This window comes from Staurois parvus, unplaced genomic scaffold (genome assembly GCF_062004578.1).
Source record: "Staurois parvus isolate SC_StPar_1 unplaced genomic scaffold, SC_StPar_1.0 ptg000788l, whole genome shotgun sequence".
NCBI lineage: Eukaryota > Metazoa > Chordata > Amphibia > Anura > Ranidae > Staurois > Staurois parvus.
In genome coordinates, this window is record NW_028318584.1 from 18575 (window position 1) to 38423 (window position 19849).

A 19849-nucleotide genomic window follows, 5' to 3' on the forward strand; every position below is an offset into this window, starting at 1 on the left:
TAGAATACCTGCATCTCTGGACTTTGTTTCTACTAAGACACCTTAGCAGTCACCAGGCATGTAAAATTAATAAGGCTGCATTCACACCAGAGCATAGAGATTTACTGGTGTTTTTTATTTGAGAGTTTTTTAGAAGTGTGTTACAAACGTTTTACAGCTTCAGGCGGTTTGTTTAGCCAATAGAAAGCACTAGGGGAAGGAGAGGGGAAGAAAATAGGGGTGGAGAGCTGCTGTTTGAGCAGAAAACACAAGACAAAACGCTCAATAGAAACGCCTAAAAATGTGTGACTTGGAAGTCTATGGGGCAAAAAAATGCTTGTAATCTGCCAAAAAAAAAAGCTCATGTACATTTTTGAGCAACGGTCATTTTGCTTCAGGCGACAGAATACTCATATGTGAACGGGGCCCATTGAAATTAATGGGATTTGGCTAATTGAGCATTTTTAAAGCTGTAAGCTTCAAGCAGAAAATCGCTCAGGTGTGAATGCAGCCTAAAGGAAATCTGGGTAGGAAACCACTGATGGAATATAATTTAAGATTTGTTTGTGAGTTCCCTGGGAGCTCAGGAATCTCTGAGATGGGCTACTTTTTTTTACAATAATTGGGCATAGCTTTTTAAGTTGAGCTTTGCTATCCTCATAGGTTCTTTTGAAGAATGTCTGTCATTTTAAAAGTGCAAACACAAATATTAACTTTTTTTTTTTCTTTTTCTTTTTTCAGGTATTCTGATGAAATCCCAACACTTATGGACACCTGCTTCCCTGGGAAAAAGAAACCAGGTTGAATCACAATTAACATACGGAATCTTAAATTGAAATATCTTGTGTTAGATGGGTATGGGCTGTATGATCGCGGGCTTCTTTGCTTTACACTAAATGCTGAGTGAAAGCACTTCATTTCTTTTTTTTCCCCCCAAGATACTTCAACATGCTTAAATCTAGGCAAATGTCAGACTGGTCTGACAAGCAAAGCATCAACACTTCTTTCTAAAAGCTACATTTGCCAGCCTCTTCTAGCCAGTGGGAAAGCCCATCATATGGTGATGAGCCAAAAGGAATGTGAGGCGGCTGGACTTGCCCACAAGCTCTCAGAATACCCTGCATTCAAAGCTTTGCCTATCAGAGTGGCCCAGTATTTGGCCTTATCTGGGAGATTTTTTAAAGCTGCTGCCAAGTATGTGCAGTCACCTCTAGACGCCCACAGTTTATACAAGCAGCATATTTTTACTATGTTTCTAGAAATGGAATCTCTTTAAAATGATATTAAAGGCTTGTTTTGTGCGATGCACAGTGGTCCCCTACCTTTTCTTTGGCAGTCTGCTGCTGGCTGCTTCTTTTTCCGGGTGCCTCCTTAGTAAGCCATGTGCTATGGGGGCATCAGTGCACTGCCAAGCTAGACTGTGTGCTTCCTTAGATGCACAGCGTCGGTAAGCCAAACCTCCGCTCCATTCTCATAGGAGATGACAGCAGCAGAAAACTGTACTCCCGCACAAAACAATTCAAATAGAAGTGTATTACTTACTGTACTCTTCTTGCTTTCAATAGGTGAAATATCAAAGTACATGATGGAAATTGCTCATCTGGGCTATGACTCTAAACCTCCATATCAGAAGTTAAGAGACATTCTTTCACAAGGCCTAAAGGCATTGGGTAGCAAGGATGATGGGAAGCTGGACTTCCCTGGTACCCAGAATGGACATGTCCCTGCAAAGGATCGAAAGGTATGTCTATTGAATGTGTACAGATAATATAGGATGTCATAATTGGCATAGCTCTACATATATATGCAAACCAGTATTTTTTTTTTTTTTGGCCATTGAGGGACTCAGTCTTCAACCTTTGGGTTGTACTGCTACCTACAGAAGGGTTGGACACTGGCAATTAAAAGCTTTTGGGCAGCCCAGGATAACCACTTCTACTACTAGCAAGCATGCCTCAGTTTTTTTCTAGTGTCCTAAGAGGATGGACATCTTTTCTGCAGCTGTTTTTTCCCCCTTACTTAGTGTTACTAAAGCCTCAACAGTAAAATAAGTCTGTATATGCAGTAAAGGATGCTTGTTATACTCACTGTGGAGCCTAAGGGGTAATCCTCTGCATTGTGCAAAAAAGCTATTTGATCCTGACTTCTCTGATCCTCCCTTCTTCCAGTGGCCCCCTCTTATCTCCTGTTAAGACATATCATGTATAGACACTCTGCACATGTTCAGTTTGGTGTGTATTGCTAGAGAAGGGTTTTTTTTTTTTTTTTGGGTAGAGTGCATGTGAGCAGCACAGGGCCAATCAGCATTGTCCAGAGGTCAGGGGTTCTGCATGCTCCTAGAGCAGAAAGAAAACTCCTCCTTCAAAAGAACCTATGAGGATAGCAAAGCTCAACTTAAAAAGCTATGCCCAATTATTGTAAAAAATAGCCCATCTCAGAGATTCCTGCACTCCCAGGGAACTCACAAACAAATCTTAAATTATATTTCATCAGTGGTTTCCTACCCAGATTTCCTTTAGGCTGCATTCCCACCTGAGCGATTTTCTGCTTGAAGCTTACAGCTCTAAAAATGCTCAATTAGCCAAATCCCATTAATTTCAATGGCCCCGTTCACATAAGAGTATTCTGTCGCCTGAAGCAAAATGACCGTTGCTCAAAAATGTACATGAGCTTTTTTTTTTTTTTGGCAGATTACAAGCATTTGTGGCCTCATAGACTTCAAGTCACACATTTTTAGGTGTTTCTATTGAGCGTTTTGTCTCGTGTTTTCTGCTCAAACAGCGGCTCTCCACCCTTATTTTCTTCCCCTCTCCTTCCCCTAGTGCTTTCTATTGGCTAAACAAACCGCCTGAAGCTGTAAAATGTTTGTAATACACTTCTAAAATAACTATCAAATAAAAAGCGCCAGTAAAATATATACGGCTACATTTTTAAAAGGTTGTTTTTTTTTTGTTTTTTTTTTTAACTACTTTGGGCCAGTTTTCCTTTGATAATAAAAATTAGGAGATATCCACCAAATAAAAGCCCAACTGTCCAGAAAGAACACGGTATTCACCTGGATACACTAAGTTGCGATGTTATGTACAGTTATACTAACTATACACATGTCAAAGTTTCAGAATTTGGTTTGGATGTTAAAGTGGTTGTAAAGGTTGAAGGTTTTTTTTTTTTTTTCTCCTTCATGCATTCTATGCATGAAGATAAAAAAACCTGTGTGCAGCAGCTCCCCTAACCCCCTCAATACTTGTGGTTCATCGCGAATCAGCGATGTAAATGACAGCCTCGACTGTTCCAGGTCTTTGCCTCCTCATTGGCTGAGACAGCAAGCGAGAGCCATTGGTTCCCGCTGCTGTCAATCCCAGCCGGTCCGCCAGTGGGGAGGGGGGGTCAAGCCGTGGCTCCGCGTGTGAATGGACACACGGAGCAGCAGGTGCCCCCATAGCAAGCCGCTTGTTGTGGGGGCACCTGACAGAGGAGGAGCCAGGAGAACCTGCGGGGGACCCGAGAAGAGGATCCAGGCTACTCTGTGCAAAACCACTACACACAGCAGGTAAGTATAGACATGTTTGTTGTTTTACAAAAAAAGAACCTTTTGGTATCTTTTCAAGGTCTGTTTTAACCCTGACCATGAAGGGGTTAAAGGCAATATGTGAAAAAATTTAGGCTCACTTTATTTGTGGCCCCAGGTCCTCAGAACGGCCTCCAGGCATTCTAGAATAATATTGGCATGCCGCAAGATATGTAAAATCCAGGGTTCTATGATGAAATATGGAGCTTGCATACTAATGCTCTGGCCTGGTTCCTCCTGTCCCTTGTGCTTTCCTGTTGATCAGTTAGGTTGTCCATCTCATTTGGTGGCTAGTTGGGAAGTGTAGGGACTGTTTAGAAACTGTGAGCTTCCCTAGTTTGATAAAGAGGCCCCCCAGGTCCTTTTTTTACCTTCCTGTATACCCTGATCCCATTTTATTCCTTTGTCATGATCAAGGTCTGATATACAAAGTAGCTTGTACTAAGCGAAATTTACTGTGTTGTTTACCTCCTTCAACAGTGAACTACAATTGACTGGAGGTCACACAGATCCTTCTCCTTTTTGCAAATGCAAAAAATATGAAAACATGCTGAATGACGTTGAAATTAAAGGCTGAAAATCACAAGACCTCAATTTTAGATTTGTTGTAGATGTTTTTCTTCCTAGAACATTAGCAAGGCCATGTTATGATTCCATTTATGTCGTATGTTGTACAGTGTATTGTATTTGGGGCAGTGGGTGTCACCAATGAAAACCCGCTTCTGCAATTTACAATGCACTTACATGTAGGTTCTTGAAACAATGCAGACATTCCCATCTCTCAGTGTGCCACATGATTGGATTTGTGCCAGCAATAGCAGCATGTGATTGTTCGGTTGCGACTGAGGTTCCTTCATGCATTGCCATCTCTGGCCCCTCAGAATTCCTCAAGTCTTTTAAGCGTGCTCAGCTGATCATTAATCAAATAAGAAATGTTTGTTACTGTGGGTGGTGGTTCCTGTTTGTAAACTGATTGCAAATTTCAGGAACCTCACTTTTTTGGAGGGAAGAATAAATACGTACCTGCTTTTTTGGCTTTTTTTTGTTGTTTGTTTTGATGTTGCTCTGTTTTTATCTGATCATCTCAAGATTTTTTCTTTTTTTTTTTGTAAGCTAAAATCTAAAGATTTATCATTCTGATTGATTACACCCCAATCCCCACCAATTTTACACTAGTTTATAAACCCTTTTATTCATTTGTTCACTAAAATGACTCAATTTATCCTGCCATGAAATGTTTTTCACGGATGATAGCTTTCCTTTTTTTCCCTTTTTTATTAAAAGGAAAAAAACAAAAATATGGATGGACTTCATATTTGGTCAATTTCCAGTGACATTAGCAGCATCTTAGTGTGTAATACATTGCCTCACCTTGCTCATACACATAGCTTGTTTTTTTTTCCCTCAATAGTCACAAGATCACTAAGCTCTGGGCTCTCCTGTGTCCATGAGGGGCTGCACGATGGGTCTAAATTCACAGACCCGTGACATCACCTGCTTGCTTCATTGCGCCCCTGTTGGAAATCCCTCCCACTAGCTGAAGCAACCACTTCTTCTCAGAGAGGAGTCCAAGCTATGAGATCACATGACCACTCCAAAAAAAAGTAAAAATAAAAGGTATTTTACACTACTTCTTTGCAAACCGTATGCAGAGTATATACAAACAGGAGGCAGTGGTCTAAAACTTGGTTATATCAGCATTTCCAGCAAAAATAAAACGGTTTAAAGGATAAGTTCACCTTTTTGTAACATGTTACATCCATATTCAGGGTGTAACATGTTACAAGCTTCCAGCTCCAAACAGAAGCACACACTTTCATCCAAAGATGTGATTCTCTGTCTTGCTCCAAGCCAATGAAGGGGTGTCCCTTCTTGTCAGAATGGGGACACATTTGTTGGAGTTCTTGTTCCTGTAAATCTGATGCGAGTCCAGAGTGTCATTTCTAGAGTCTGGCTTTGCCACCTCCCCACTTGATGCTTACAAATTTTCCACTCGCCACAGAGACTGGTGGATATTCATGCTGCTGCCTAGCAGCTCCTTTTTGCAGAAGATCTGTGCCCCAGTCCAAAGAAAGGACAATTTTCATGGTTTCTACTCAAATCTGTTCAGTTCCTGGCTTAATAAAAAAAAAAATAGTGTGGTCCTTTCTAGATCTGAAGACTCCCAACCTGTTTCTTTGGGTTTGAAAGTTCTACATGAAATCAGCCAGGTTGGTCATTGCCTTCCTCCCTCTGGAGGATTTTCTGGCTTCAATAGACATTTGCAATGCTTATGTCCAGATCTTTTCTCCTTATTAGTGCTGTCAGCATTTTGCCCCCCCCCCCCCCCCGTTTTTACCAAGGTGCTTGCCTTGATCACTCTTGTGTGAGAACGTAGCACATTTTTGGGAGTAAGGGTTTCTGTGACTTCAGTGCCAGACTGGAAATCCACCACTCCAGGGAGAGTCTGGTCTTGCAGGTCAGATGCATGGGGTGTACTGAATTTTGAGTCTGTTTGTCCCATACTGCCAGAATGTTGAGTTGCATAAGTCTGGAGTGAAATAAGGCGGGCTTCCTTGCCTCAAAGGAGTCTAAAATCAGTCCCAAGACCCTCATGTAATCACATATTTAGAATAGACCCAAGGGCAAGGGTAGCACTACTAAAATTACAATTTTGATTTGGTGGTAAAATCCGTTTCTTAGCGTACAGCACACTTGCCCCTCCCCCTCTGTTCCTATGATCTCCCTATTGTTTGCTGAAAAGTGAAGGCTAGCTGGGAGTGGTAAGTATTATATAGAAGGATGTTCCTCCAGCTTTCTTTTTTTTTTTTTTTTGACAGTGTCCCATCACCTGAAATTGGCTGCATACATCCCATATTTAAAGTGTTAATAAACCCAGGACCCTGCTTTCACTATATCTGGTCTCCCACAGCACACAGAATATGGAAATACAATTATTTTAGTAAATATAAACTGCTAAATACCTTTTCTTATCAGCAATTAGTTTAGTCTTGTGACTTCTATCAGTGTTCAGCAGAGCACTGGTTAAAGCTTGTAGGAGGGGTTTTCTTTTTGCTCTAGGAGGATGCAGAACCCCTGACCTCTGTCTGACCCTGTGCTGATCACCTGCACTCTCCCAAGAAAAAAAAAAAAACTTCTCTAGCAATACACACCAAACTTAGCATGTGCAGAGTGTCTCCACATGATATGTCTTATCAGGAGATGAGAGCGGAGCACTGAAAGAAGTAAGGATTAAGCTGCCTTTTTACACAATGCAGAGGATTAACCCCTTAGGGTCCACAGTGAGTATAACAAGCATGCTTTACTGCATATACAGACTAAAGTGTTACTAAACCCACAACAGTAAAATCAAAGACTAAAGAATCTTGTACTGTACTCCAAGACAGATTTTTAACCCCTAAATGACTGGGGTAAAACAAATGTTGATGCCTGAACACAATTTTGCAACTTTGACGTGTCTATAAAACTGTACATATCATTGCAACTACTTTCTGCATCAAAGTGGATAATACCTTGTTTTTTATAAGGACAAATTGGACCTTTTTTGGTGATAAATAGTAACCGATCTCTCTGGATATTATTTTTTTTATTCTCAAAGAAAAACTGGCCCAAAATAGTAAAAAAAAAAATATTTTTTAAATTTCGCTGTATATTTTTTGCTACTGTCATAACCTACTACCAAAGAACAACCCAAAAAAAATTCTGCTTCTGACAATTGCAGTGATACCACGTTTATGTAATTTGTATGTACCCGTAGTACAGCCCAGAAACAACAGTGCGCATTTACTTCTTTTATCCTACCTAAAACACACTAATATTTTAACCACTTGCCCTCCAGAGGATTTACTCCCCTTCCTGACCAGGCCATTTTTTGCTGTTCGGTACTGCGCTATTTCAGCTGGTTATCGCGGTCTTGCAATGCTTTACCCAAAAGAAATTGATGTCCTTTTTTTCACACAATCAGAGCTTTCTTTTGGTGGTATTTAATTTTTGCTCTATAAACAAAATTACCTCCAAAGTTTGGGGAAAAAAAAAATATTTTTCACTTTTGGTTATAAAAAATTATCCAATAAACTCAGTCATAAATTTAGGCTAAAATGTATTCTGCTACACGACTTTGGTAAAAAAAAAAAAAAATCTCAATACATGTATATTAATTGGTTTGTGTGAAAGTTATAGTGTCTACAAACTATGGTATATATCTAAAAATCGATAAATCCTGATGTACTGACGGCTGATCTCATTTGAGGCCCCAAACAGCCAGGACAGTACAAATATCCCCCAAATGACCGCTATTCTGAAAGTAGACAGCCTTAGAGGCATATATTGGAATTTACGTAGCATTTGCTTTCTGATTGCCTATCCCATTTCTTGAGGTGCTAAAATGCCAGGGCAATCCAAATCCCCCCCCCCCCATGACCACTTTTTGGAAAGTAGACACCCAAAGGGTTTTGTAGAGGCATGTTGAGTCCATGGAACATTTTATTTTTTGCTACACATTTTTTGAATGACTTTTTTTTTTTTTAATTTTTCTTACACATAGTTGTTATTTAATGATATATTGCTCATGCATGCCATGGGTATTTGTGGAATAACACCCCAAAACACATTCTCCTACTTCTTCCGAGTATGGGGATACCACATGTGAGAGACTTTTTGGCAGCCTAATTACATACAGGAGCCCAAAATCCACTGACCAACTCCAGGCTTTCAAATGGCAAATATCCTCATCGCTTCCCCGCTACTCATCAGTTTTGGAGGCTCTAAAATGCCAGGATAGTACAAACCCCTTAAATTACCCCTTTTTGGAACATAGACCCCAAGGAATTGATAAGAGGCATGGTGAGTATCTTACAGATATCAGTTTTGTTACAGGGTTTTGAAAAAAAAAAAAAGAATACTTTTTTGTTTTTTCTTTGTTTTTCCAAAAATATGGCAACAAATAAGATCTGCAAAACAGTCACCATGCCTCTTAGCAAATATCTTGGAGTGTCTACTTTTCAAAAAGGGGTAATTTGAGGGGGGGGGGGGGGCTTATACTATCCTGGCATTTCAGAGCCATCAATAGAAGCTTATGACACACATCACCCACTCTTGAAGACCGTCTTTTCTGACCCTTTTTGTTCACATGAAAAAACTGTGCTTTTTTGCTAGAAAATTACTTTGAACCCCCAAACATTATATATTTTTTAACGCAGAGGCCATAGAGCATAAAACGGGCTGTTGAAATTTTTTACGTCATACAGTATTTGCGCAGTGATTTTTCAAACGCAAATCTTTTGGGGAAAAGTACACTTTTTAGAATTTTAATGCAAAAAACACAATGTATTGCTCAATTGTGTGATAAAATATAAAAGATGATGTTACGCTGAGTAAATGGATACCAAACATGACATGCTTTAAAATTACGCATGCCCGTGCAATGGCAACAAAGTACATACATTTTTATTATCGATAGGCAATGCTTTTTAAAGCTTTTACAGGACACCAGTTTATATTTACACAGGATCTGACTTTCGTGGCGATACCGCACGTGCATGGTGCAACCACTGTTTACATACGTGCATGGGGACAATGCTTGTGCGCGGGTGCTTATTTTTTTAAGTTATTTTGATATTTTTAATTATTTTTACACTATCCCTTTCATATTATTTTTTTTTTTTATCACTTTTAATGCTATCACAGGGAATGCAAATATCCCCTATAACTTCAATGGGAATTGTCATATTTTCTTTTTTGAGAAATCTGGGGTCTATCTCCTCTGGCCTTACATTATCTAATCTCATCAAGATTGGTGTGATCAGATACTTTCCCAATTTACAAATGGCGCTGTTTATATTCTGCAAAACTGAAGTGATGAAATGCTCATAGCTTCTGGTCTCTTACACTATAGAGATGATTTGAGCCATTCTGGTCTCTGAACAGCTCTATGGATAGCCAGCGGCTCAGCTGGTTGCATTCTCGGATTTCCCTGTGGGACAGGAGAGCCCAAGAAAACTGTGGAAGTCAGTAGGGGGGGTAAAAATGTAACTTCCCACTGCTCCTAAAAGCAATTCAGCAGCTAATTGGCCACTAGGATTGCTTTTACATGAAATCCGCCCGCCAGCTGAAAAAAACGGTACCAGAATGACGCCCACACACTTTTTTGATTACCTCTTTCTCCCTGCAAGGAGAGATTGAATGGAGGGAAAGCTACATTGCATCTCTTTCCCCTTGCAGAGAGAAAACGCAGGGGCAGTCTGCACAGTGACTGATCACCATGATAACTAATCAGAGGCTATCACAGCAATCTCAGGATTTGGAACTGGTCATTAGAATGGAACCCGGGACTCCCAGTGAGAGCCTGGTCTCTGTGCTGGGAGTGGGCTGTACGGCACGGTCCCAGCACAAAGACAGATACTCACATGTGGCCCCACAGAAAAAAAGCCCTTTTCAGTAAGGCTGCATATTTGCATATGGTCGGTGGTATGGGGGTTAGGTTAACTGATAGGATTTTTTTTTTTTTTTTAAACTTATTTTCTTGGTTCCACTCTTATGTCTATAATCATGCTCTCTGTACTGCTGTGCTACAAAACTGAGTCATGGTGGTAATAGGAGTTGAGCTGACCATAGATGGATCCAAATTTGGCCGAGTCAGCAGGGACCGGACAAATTTTGTTTCATATGGATGTGCCTGTTTAACAGAAGCCAGATGGGCTCGTTGGGATATTTTTATTGCTCAGCCAGCTACAGCCTCTGATCTGTGTATTCTGACAGTGGAGAGTACTACTTGGAAGGATTCTTCCATCCACTTTGCTTGTGTGGGTGGAGGAATCTTCTTCTTTTTTTTTTTTTCTTTTTTTTTTTTTCCGCAGACTGATAAAAAAAAAAAAAAAAAAGAAAAAAAAAAGGAATCCCCTATGGCCAGATTTTTATACTGTTGGCTGCTGGGTTGCCAGATCTTTCACCTTATTGGGAAAATGCCTTCCTGGCTATTGCGTGAAGTAGAAATAGGCACTTTTGCTTATGTATCATCATTACCTGTGATATCCTTTGCGTAGTCCACACCCCACCATCCCTCATTGTACCATGACAGTTACAAATGTATATACTATATTTATATGAAGTTTTTATCACATGCCTAAAACTTTTTATTGAAAGTAGTCATTGCTTTTTGAGTAGATTTGCATGAGCTTTTCGAATTTCTCAGTTTTACTGCATCAGTTATCCTATGATTGTCTTGAAATTGTAATGAGTAACGCAGAAATAAACCTTTCATTTTAAGCATTCTATAAAATCTTGTCGAAATAGCCTAAAAACATTATAATTTCTAGGTTTCCATTCTGCCTGTGCATAACGGCAGCATAAGCAGTCCAGTAATGAGATCTGCTGTCTGTATTTCTAGTCCGAATGAAAAGTGTCTGTGTGTATTCCTGCCTAATGCATCACAAATCTGCTGACATGCTAACCTTGAAGTCCTAGCTGGCGATAATCAGGCCTGTGCAGCGGCAGAGAAGATGTACCTAATGCACTCCATCAATGCAGTTTGCATATGGGAGTTCCCACGGGGGAGCTGTTCTGTGCCAGCTGAGGGTTACCTGCCCATTGCCGTTATTGTATGTAATTATCAAACCAATCTGTTCAGCCCAGCAGGGTTTAGATGGTAATCTGAAAGCGGTGCTCCTTCAATGAGAAATGGATTGCACTATCCACCCCCTCACCTTTTATCCCCATCAGCATTGTAGCCATACAGCTGCATTCTTAGCATCAAAGCTCCAGACCGTAGGGAAGTACAATTGTAATTTCATATAATTGTCCGACAAGAGCATTGTCAAGGAAGAGCAGACCTGTAAATATACCTGGGGGGGTATGAACTCTGAATTATGTGCATGCTAATTATTGATTGTGCCTGCAATTAATGTACACTAGAGCTCTCACTAAAAATATAAAAAAGGAAATTAAAAAGACCATATCTTATTATATTTTTCTATAAAATGCCTATTATGCCGCTGTGTACATCAAATAATGGGGTGAAGGTTAGGAACACCAAACAAAACATGTACAGAAATGTGACACAGAATAGGAAAAGGGTCTTGCCTTAATGAGCTTTCAGGAAAATTGATGTGAAAACAATAGATATAATAGATGATGAATGGGGTAAAGAACACCGTGGATAGGCAGTCGGAGAGGTGGGTTTGAAGGAATATTTGAATTTTCTACCTACTTAAATGTTAAGATGTCTAGAGATTTGGTTGAAAGAAACCTTGCTTTTGTTCATGGGATAAGATTACGTGCAAGGATATTCGTAAATATTGATTGTAGTATTTTGGGATTCGTTCACAAATATGTTTATCCTTTATACGTATTATGAAAGCAACTTCCTATTATGTGGAATGATCCGTTTTCTTTCTTGTTCATTGAGGGACACAGGAAGTTTTTACCTTTGGGGGTTATAGTGCTTCCTAGTGCCTAGAGGCAGAATGGATGCTGGCAAACAAAATTGGTGGGCCAGCCCAGGATAACCTCTCCTACTGCCAGGTATACCTTTGCTATTTTTCTTGTGTCCTAGGATGATGGATGTCTTTTTATCAGTGCTGCTGTTTGTGGTGGTTTTTTTTTTTTCTTCAATCAGAACTGTTATCCACATTGCTACTGAATGTTTCCATTACAGTAAGTAGCAAATTATCCTCAGCCTGACTTTTGCACTGTAGCTGAACCCTGCAGGACTGGACATTGCAGGGCTAGCCTGGAACTGACCTTCTGGCACTGGGTTCCCATTGGGGCGCTTTCGAGAATCTGCCAGAAGCTGGAGAATGTGTTCCAGAGTACCTGGCATTACCTCTGCCATGGAAAGAGCACTTGGTGGTGAAATGTGTGGGGATTTGGGACTGAGTGTTGACTTGGGACTGAGTGTTGACATAGGTGAAATGTGTGGGGATTTGTGCACTTTCCTGACATAGTGAAGCATCTCCCTGCTGCTGCTCCTGTTGCAAAAAGCCTCAGGGCACTTGGCCTCTTCTTATGTCCCACCTACAGTGACTTTGGTCCCCTCCGGCCACTCAAACTTCTGGTCCTTAACCCTCACCTGCTAGGAGTTGTTGAAGTTTGTGAGTACTCGAGACCTTCCCCTTGAGATTGTGTATCTGCTTTGTGGTCACAACCTATCATATTCCAGACATGGGAAGAAAGAAGTCAGTCCTGCTGTATTGGATACTTCCAGCTCACTTCCTGCTAAAGGATCAACAACTGCTTCCAGCATACCCCCTGTGCTTCTGGTGGCTGCAGCCTGGGATCATGTTGTCCTTTGCTGTTGATTCTGTCTTAGAAGTCCTGTTGTGAGGCTGGGTCCTCTGCCCTCTTGAGGGTTGTTTTTTCATAGTCATGTAGGATCTTAAGTAATTTGCTAACTCTGATTGCAGAAACCATAAGCGAGCTTCCTCTTCTGCAGATTTGATTTACCTGCAACCTGGGCGGCTTCTAAACCAGCTGCAGAAACTGTCTGATTCTGCATAGCTTAAATCCCTGTGAGCTTAACCCTGAGAAGTTGTAGTCTACTGCTATTACTTCCAAGTTAAAGAAAAACATTTCAGTTCTTTTTAATGCAGTGCGTGCCACTTTGAAACCAGAAGATCAGCCCATTTTTCCAGTGCTTCTTCCAGCCTTGGGCCAGATAGGCCCCTAAGGCTTTTACAGCTGTCTTTATACAGAGATTGGAAACATATTGCAGGCTGTGCACTCCCCCCTAAATGCTTTCCAGCCTTCTATCCGTTTGTTGCAGATTTTATTGAAAAGTAGGCTGCCTTATGTGGACCCAGCTGTATCTCACCTTAACAAGGCAACTTTGATTCTGATATAGTATACACCTGCTTTTAAGGACTCCACTGATAAGCAGTTGGAGGTGCTTTCGATAACTGTTCTCTTCCAGATCCTGCTTTGTACCCACTTCTGGTTGTGACTTTACTTTGCCAGACCATTTATCACTGGGTGAAATTCCTTAGGAAACCTACCTTTTCTGCTTGTGGAATACACGGAGCCGATGGCTGTGGTGTTGAATTTCAGCTGTGATGGCCTACTGGAATCCGCAAGTCTCCTGGCAATGCATATGTGTAGGGCACTTTGGCTAAAGTACTGGATCGTGGAATGGACTGGTAAAGTGATCCACATGCCCTTCGATGGACAATGCCAGTGCTTGATGGTGTCTTCAAGGATGTTACTTCATAAGGAAAAAGTCTATGGAGCAAACTGAAGTCATTTCTCTCTCTCGCTGACAAGAATTTTCCCTCTGTTTCTCCGCTCCACCAGCTTCACTATTGAGACCACCCTAAAAAAATCCCGGTGGTTTTACTTCCAACCTGTTCACGGTTCTAAAACCCAAAGTGCATAATAACCCCCTCCCAATCTTGGTCCTGGAACCCTTGAATGTTTAAGTTTTGGGTTCACATTCTAAATGGAATCCACCACATCTGTCATTGCCTTCTTTCATCGGGGAAGCTTGCTGAGAGGAAGGTGGATGGGAGTCTGGGGCACCTTGCTGGTACATGGGATTATTTTTGGAGGAATCGCATCTTCAAATAAACATTGGGATTCATCTCTCCCTTCATCATGGGGGGCCATCCAGTCTGGATTCAGATGGCTAACACCACAGTGGTGGTTTACATCAACCATCAGGAAGGAACCAGAAGTCTTGATGCTGCATGAGAGGCACAGCAGAATATCACATTTTCGTCTTGTCAGCCATTGACATTACAGGCTTGGACTATTGGCAGGCAGATTTCCTTAATCAACTATATTAACTCTCAGGATAGTGTTCTGTACACCAGAGGTGTATAGTGTTTGGCTCTCAGCACCATCAAAGGTCAAGTTTCAGCTCTTTCCATTCTGTTTCAGAAACAATTGGTCTCTCAAGTTTTAGATTTTTGTGTAGGGGATCTCATGTTTTTGGTACTGCTTTTCTACAAAACTGAGGTATTCTAGAGTAAGAAGAGATTATCCTGTACTGGCCTACAGCTGTCCATTCTTCTTTAGACAGTAATATAACCCAAAGGTGAATGACTTCTTGTGCCCCTCCAATGGAATCCCAAGAAAAGGCTTTTATAAGGAGGAAAAAATCCTGTTTTATTCAGTCCCTGTGTCTAATAGGGTGGTTGACCTGGTAGGCAATGCAAGCATTTTATGTTATAATTTTGTTTTCTCATTCATAAGAAATATTTTTGGAAATCGTTCAACAGGGATCCTAAACAAATGCTTAGCTCATGTTAAAAGGGTTCAGTTAAAATCCTTTTTCCTATAATGTTTTACGTTTTTTTTTTTTTGTTTTTTTTGTTTTTGTTTTTGTTTTTTTGTTTTTGTTCCTTTTGAGCCTCCCACCCCTATGTTTGATGTGAACGCAATAGAATTGTAAGACCTTAATTCTGTTTATAGCAGCTTACTAGAGGAGAGTTTTCTCTTTAGCAGAGAAAGTTAGCCAAGCCATCTGAAGAGGATGAAGAAGAGGAGAATTCACTGGTAGAGGTGCAGAAGAAAAAGCCCAGAGGTAATTTTTTTGGCAACAATAAATCTTCTATACATTGCAAGAAAGGATGGGTTTCAGACAATGTTGGTAATTTCAATAGTCATCATAATTCTTATACTTGGTGTGGTGGGATAGTTTCATAAGGTTTTCTCTTTATGTATACATATACGTTCTTTGGGTACCTAGTATAGTAAAGAGTTTAGAGGGATTAAAGTGAGCCTGTATTGTGCCCGAGAAAAGCATAGATATTTACCTTAATGCCTCAATCCCACACTGTTTAACACCTCCATTTACTCCCTTGGTCACCTGTGGTAGCAAAGAGGGGGATTACCCATTGTAAGCACCAAGATGGCTGTGTTTAGAGCTTACAGTGGGTTAAAGGATAAGTTCACCTTTAAAAAAAAAAATAATAATGTGCATTTATTATTTTTATTATCGGGAGCCTGTAAACGGTCAGTGTAAGTGTCTGCCAGTACCTCGTGCTAGCTGGCAGTTACTGAATTATAGGAATAATCTATGAACTACTAGAGCGCTCACCAGTGCCCTGGTAATTCATTGAGAACTACAAACCGTCGGTCGCAATGGCTGATGGTAGTTCTTTAAACAACACAACTCTGTGAATGAATGATGCGGCCACGTTTCTGAAAATTGCAATAGTGGAAACAGGGAGAAGATCCCCAGCCCACTGTCACAGCAGGGGCTCGGAGGAGGGAGGGGGTTGCTGGAGCTGCTTATTTAGTAAGGTGTTACACCTTGGATACCTAAGCAGTCACTGTGGAAGTTGCAAATCTTTGTAGTAGTCTGTGCCAGCTACAGTGATAGCAATGATCTTCTGGTTTCTGTGCCAGGCATCTTCCCTTGTGCATAATAATCACAGAAATTCGCTCACTAAGCACTTCCGCCATTCTCAGAATGCCTAGGGGGTTATTTACCAAAGCTGCATGATGCAAAATCTGGTGCAGCTGTGCATAGAAACCAATCCGCTTCCAGGTTTTTTTTTTTTTTCTTTTCAAAGCCTAAACAAGCTGAAGTTAGAAGCTGATTGGATAATATGCACAGCTGCACCAAATTCTGAGTGCACCCATTTTAGTTAATTTCCCCCTTTTGTATTTTGTTCAGTAAATACAAGGAATTCTCTGTTTTGAAGATCATGATAGCATCACCCTGCCTCTCCCCCTAGTCTGCACATAGCCCCGGTTCACACCAAACGCAACATTGATATTGTGGTACTTCACTTGAAAGCCACGGACCCTGTGCAATTTAGTATGTGGCATGCCTGACATCTGTGCGACTTCATGCACAGATGTCAATGCAAGGCGCACCTGAAATCGCCAAAAATAGTGCAGGAACTATTTTCAAAATTGGTGCGACCGCATTGGAGTCACACCAATTTGAATGGCTCCATTGTTCATAATAAGGTGCGACTTGTCATGCGATTTGAAACTGTCAAACCACATGACAAGTTGCACCGGTGTGAACCGGGGCTTAAACAACATTTTACCAAACCGCGCAGTGGGGTTTATTTACTAAAACTGGAGAGTGCAAATCCTAATGCAGCTGTGCATGGCAGCCAATCAGCCTCTAACTTCAGCTTCTTCAATTAAGCTTTGACAGCAAAAAACTGGAAGATGATCATAAACCCCTGTGTGTTTTTTAACCTACATGGAGGGACTTTTCTCTGCATAGGCTGATCTCCTAAAAAGGTGAACTTTGTCTTATAATGTTGCACTTCAGTAGGGAAGGCCAATGTATGCAATATGTGTAGGTAAACTTGGGGAAGAGCTGATCTTACATTAGTTTCTCATCTAGGCTTCTGAAATTCTTGTTTTTCAATTTTGTCCCTAAATTATCTTATGAAATGTATGTATTTTGAACAGGTCGCCCTGCAAAGGCTGTTGCAAATCCTTCAGAACCACCCGCAAAGGGACGGGGACGAGGTCAAAAGAAATAGTATTGTGTTTTTTTACATGTTTTTTATGTTTGTATGGAGAAAGTATTGATTTAATATCTTTTCAGAATAAACATTTTAATGAATACTTTGTGTTTTTTGTATTAAATGAAGTAATCAAATATATCATTCATTGACATCTCTGTTTTTGGATAGAGGTTGATGAGATGCAACTTTTGACTGAATATACAGTGGATGTAAAAAGTCTACACACCCCTGTTAAAATGTCTGGTTTCTGTGATGTAAAAAAAGAGACAAAGATAAATAATTTCAGAACTTTTTCCACCTTTTTAATGTGACCTATAAACTGTACAACTCAATTGAAAAACAAACATCTTTTTTTGGGGGGGAAGTAAACATAAACACTAAAATGCGGTTGCATAAGTGTGCACACCCTCTTATAACTGGGGATATAGCTGCGTTCAGAATTAAGCAATCACATTCAAAATCATGTTAAATAGTACACACCTGACCTTTAAAGTGCCTCTGATTAACCCCACATAAACTTCGGCTGTTCTATTAGGTCTTTCCTGACATTTTCTTAGTCGCATCGTACAGCAAAAGCCATTGTCCGCAGAAAGCTTTTAAAAGCATCAGAGGGATCTCATTGTTAAAAGGTATCAATCAGGAGAAGGGTACAAAAGAATTTCCAAGGCATTCGATATATCATGGAACCCAGTGAAGACCGTCATCAAGTGGAGAAAATATGGCGCAAGAGTGTCACCAAGAACAGGACGTCCCTCCAAAATTCATGAAAAGATGGGAAGAAAACATGAACTGGGAGGCTGCCAAGAAGCCTACAGCAACATTAAAGGAGCTGCAGGAATATCTGGCAAGTACTGGCTGTGTGGTCCATGTGACAACAATCTCCCGTATTCTTCATATGTCTGGGCTATGGGGTAGAGTGGCAAGACGGAAGCCTTTTCTTACGAAGAAAAGCATCCAAGCCTGGCTAAATTTTACAAAACACATCTGAAGTCTACCAAAAGCATGTGGGAAAATGTGTTCTGGTCTGATGAAACCAAGGTTGAACCTTTTGGCCATAATTCCAAAAGATATGTTTTGACGCAAAAACAACACTGTACATCACTAGAAGAACACCATATCCACAGTGAAGCATGGTGGTGGCAGCATAATGCTTTGGGGCTTTTCTTCAGCTGGAACTGGGGCCTTAGTCAAGGTAGAGGGAATTATGAACAGTTCCAAATACCAGTCAATATTGGTACAAAACCTTCAGGCTTCTGCTAGAAAGCTGAACATGAAGAGGAACTTCATCTTTCAGCATGACAACGACCCAAAGCATACACCCCGATCATCAAAGGAATGGCTTCACCAGCAGAAGATTAAAGTTTTGGAATGGCCCAGCCCTGAATCCGATTGAAAATCTGTGGCGTTATCTGAAGAGGGCTGTGCACAGGAGATGCCCTCGCAGTCTGACAGATTTGGAGTGTTTTTGCAAGGAAGAGTGGGCAAATATTGGCAAGTCAGGATGTGCCATGCTGATCGACTCATCCCCACAAAGTCTGAGTGCTGAAATCAAACCAAAAGGCGCTCCAACAAAGTATTAGTTTAAGGGTGTGCATGCTTATGCAACCATATTATTTTAGTTTATTTCCCTCCACCTAAAAGATTTCAGTTTGTTCAACTGAGTTGTACAGTTTATAGGTCAGATTTAAGGTGGAAAACGTTTTGAAATGATTTATCTGTGTCCCATTTTTTTACATCACAGAAACTTGACATTTTAACAGGGGTGTGTAGACTTTTTATATCCACTGTATGCTTGTAAACCCATGTGTGAACCAAGGATGATATGTGTTGTCTGATGACCTCTCTGCACAACGGCTATGAATAAGGTATTTTCTTGACTGAAACGCGTTAGTATTGGTTGCTCTGGAATATTTTACTCTACATATAATAAAAGAAAATACATTTTTGTTACACCTTATTGCCAACATTTTGTTTTTTGGATGTCTGCACAGCTGCTGCCTACCAAAAGTATAAAGCCAAAACTTGAAATTTGCTATTGGTCTTTGTCTCTGTAGGGAGATTTTGCTTTACCTCCTGTCTTGGAAAATACAGGAAGTGGGAGGAAATATCTCCAAAGTTAGTGGAAATCCTCTTCTACACTAATCATCAGAACAAGTGTCACCATTGAAGATTTCCCCTTTATTGCTATTCTGGTGTTAGCAGTAGAATTTTGGATTTCCTATCACTTTCCACCCTGGTGACAGTGGCCAGCAAGACAAATGCAAATGACAACATAGATGGATAAAAACCATCAATTGGGGTTTCCATACTTTCCAAAATTAATTATTACCCTTCTCTGTAAAAGATAAGACTTGATTTATCCTAAAAAAAAAAAAAAAAAAAAAAATTAATTGGTTTCCGGCTGATAAACACAACTTGCTTTTTACTTACTGTCTTTCATGCTGGTGGGCAGACAGGTCATGAAAAGCACCTTGTTTTCTATATTGATCTCAAAGTGGTCATCAGCTGGTGTCTTAGATAGCGGTGTCATCTTACACACAAAAAATGATTACTAGGGGGTCATGTTGACTTTCAGAACTTCACATCGTAGGTAAGCTGTGGATAAATTCAGGGCTGCAGAGAACTACAAATACTGCTTTTTGGTATGAAATTTATGATATCAAATCATACCTTCGTTTAGGTAACCATACCTATTATGCGGTCATTTTAAAACTTGGTAGAAGACATAAGTCTCCTGTAAAGGGAAACTGTTTTCATGGACATTATATATTTAAAGTGGTTGTAAACCTCAGACATGAAATGTGAACAAAGCATATCCCTCTATAGGGTGTATTTGTCTCTATCCAGAGTACATGGAAAACGCTTTCCATGCATT

General features: G+C 40.4%; 1 protein-coding gene across 1 annotated transcript in view; it reads left to right on the top strand.

The window, feature by feature from the left end:
* Window positions 1–17072, top strand: part of LOC149444321 (serine/threonine-protein kinase VRK1-like) — a gene marked incomplete at its 5' end in the record, with an annotated part of 34702 nt that extends 17630 nt beyond the window's left edge. Inside the window, 4 exon segments of the mRNA XM_089654671.1 lie at window positions 721–779; window positions 1545–1720; window positions 14978–15059; window positions 16916–17072. Coding sequence (XP_089510797.1) covers window positions 721–779; window positions 1545–1720; window positions 14978–15059; window positions 16916–16989 — 391 coding nt within the window.
* Between the last annotated feature and the right edge of the window lie 2777 nt (window positions 17073–19849).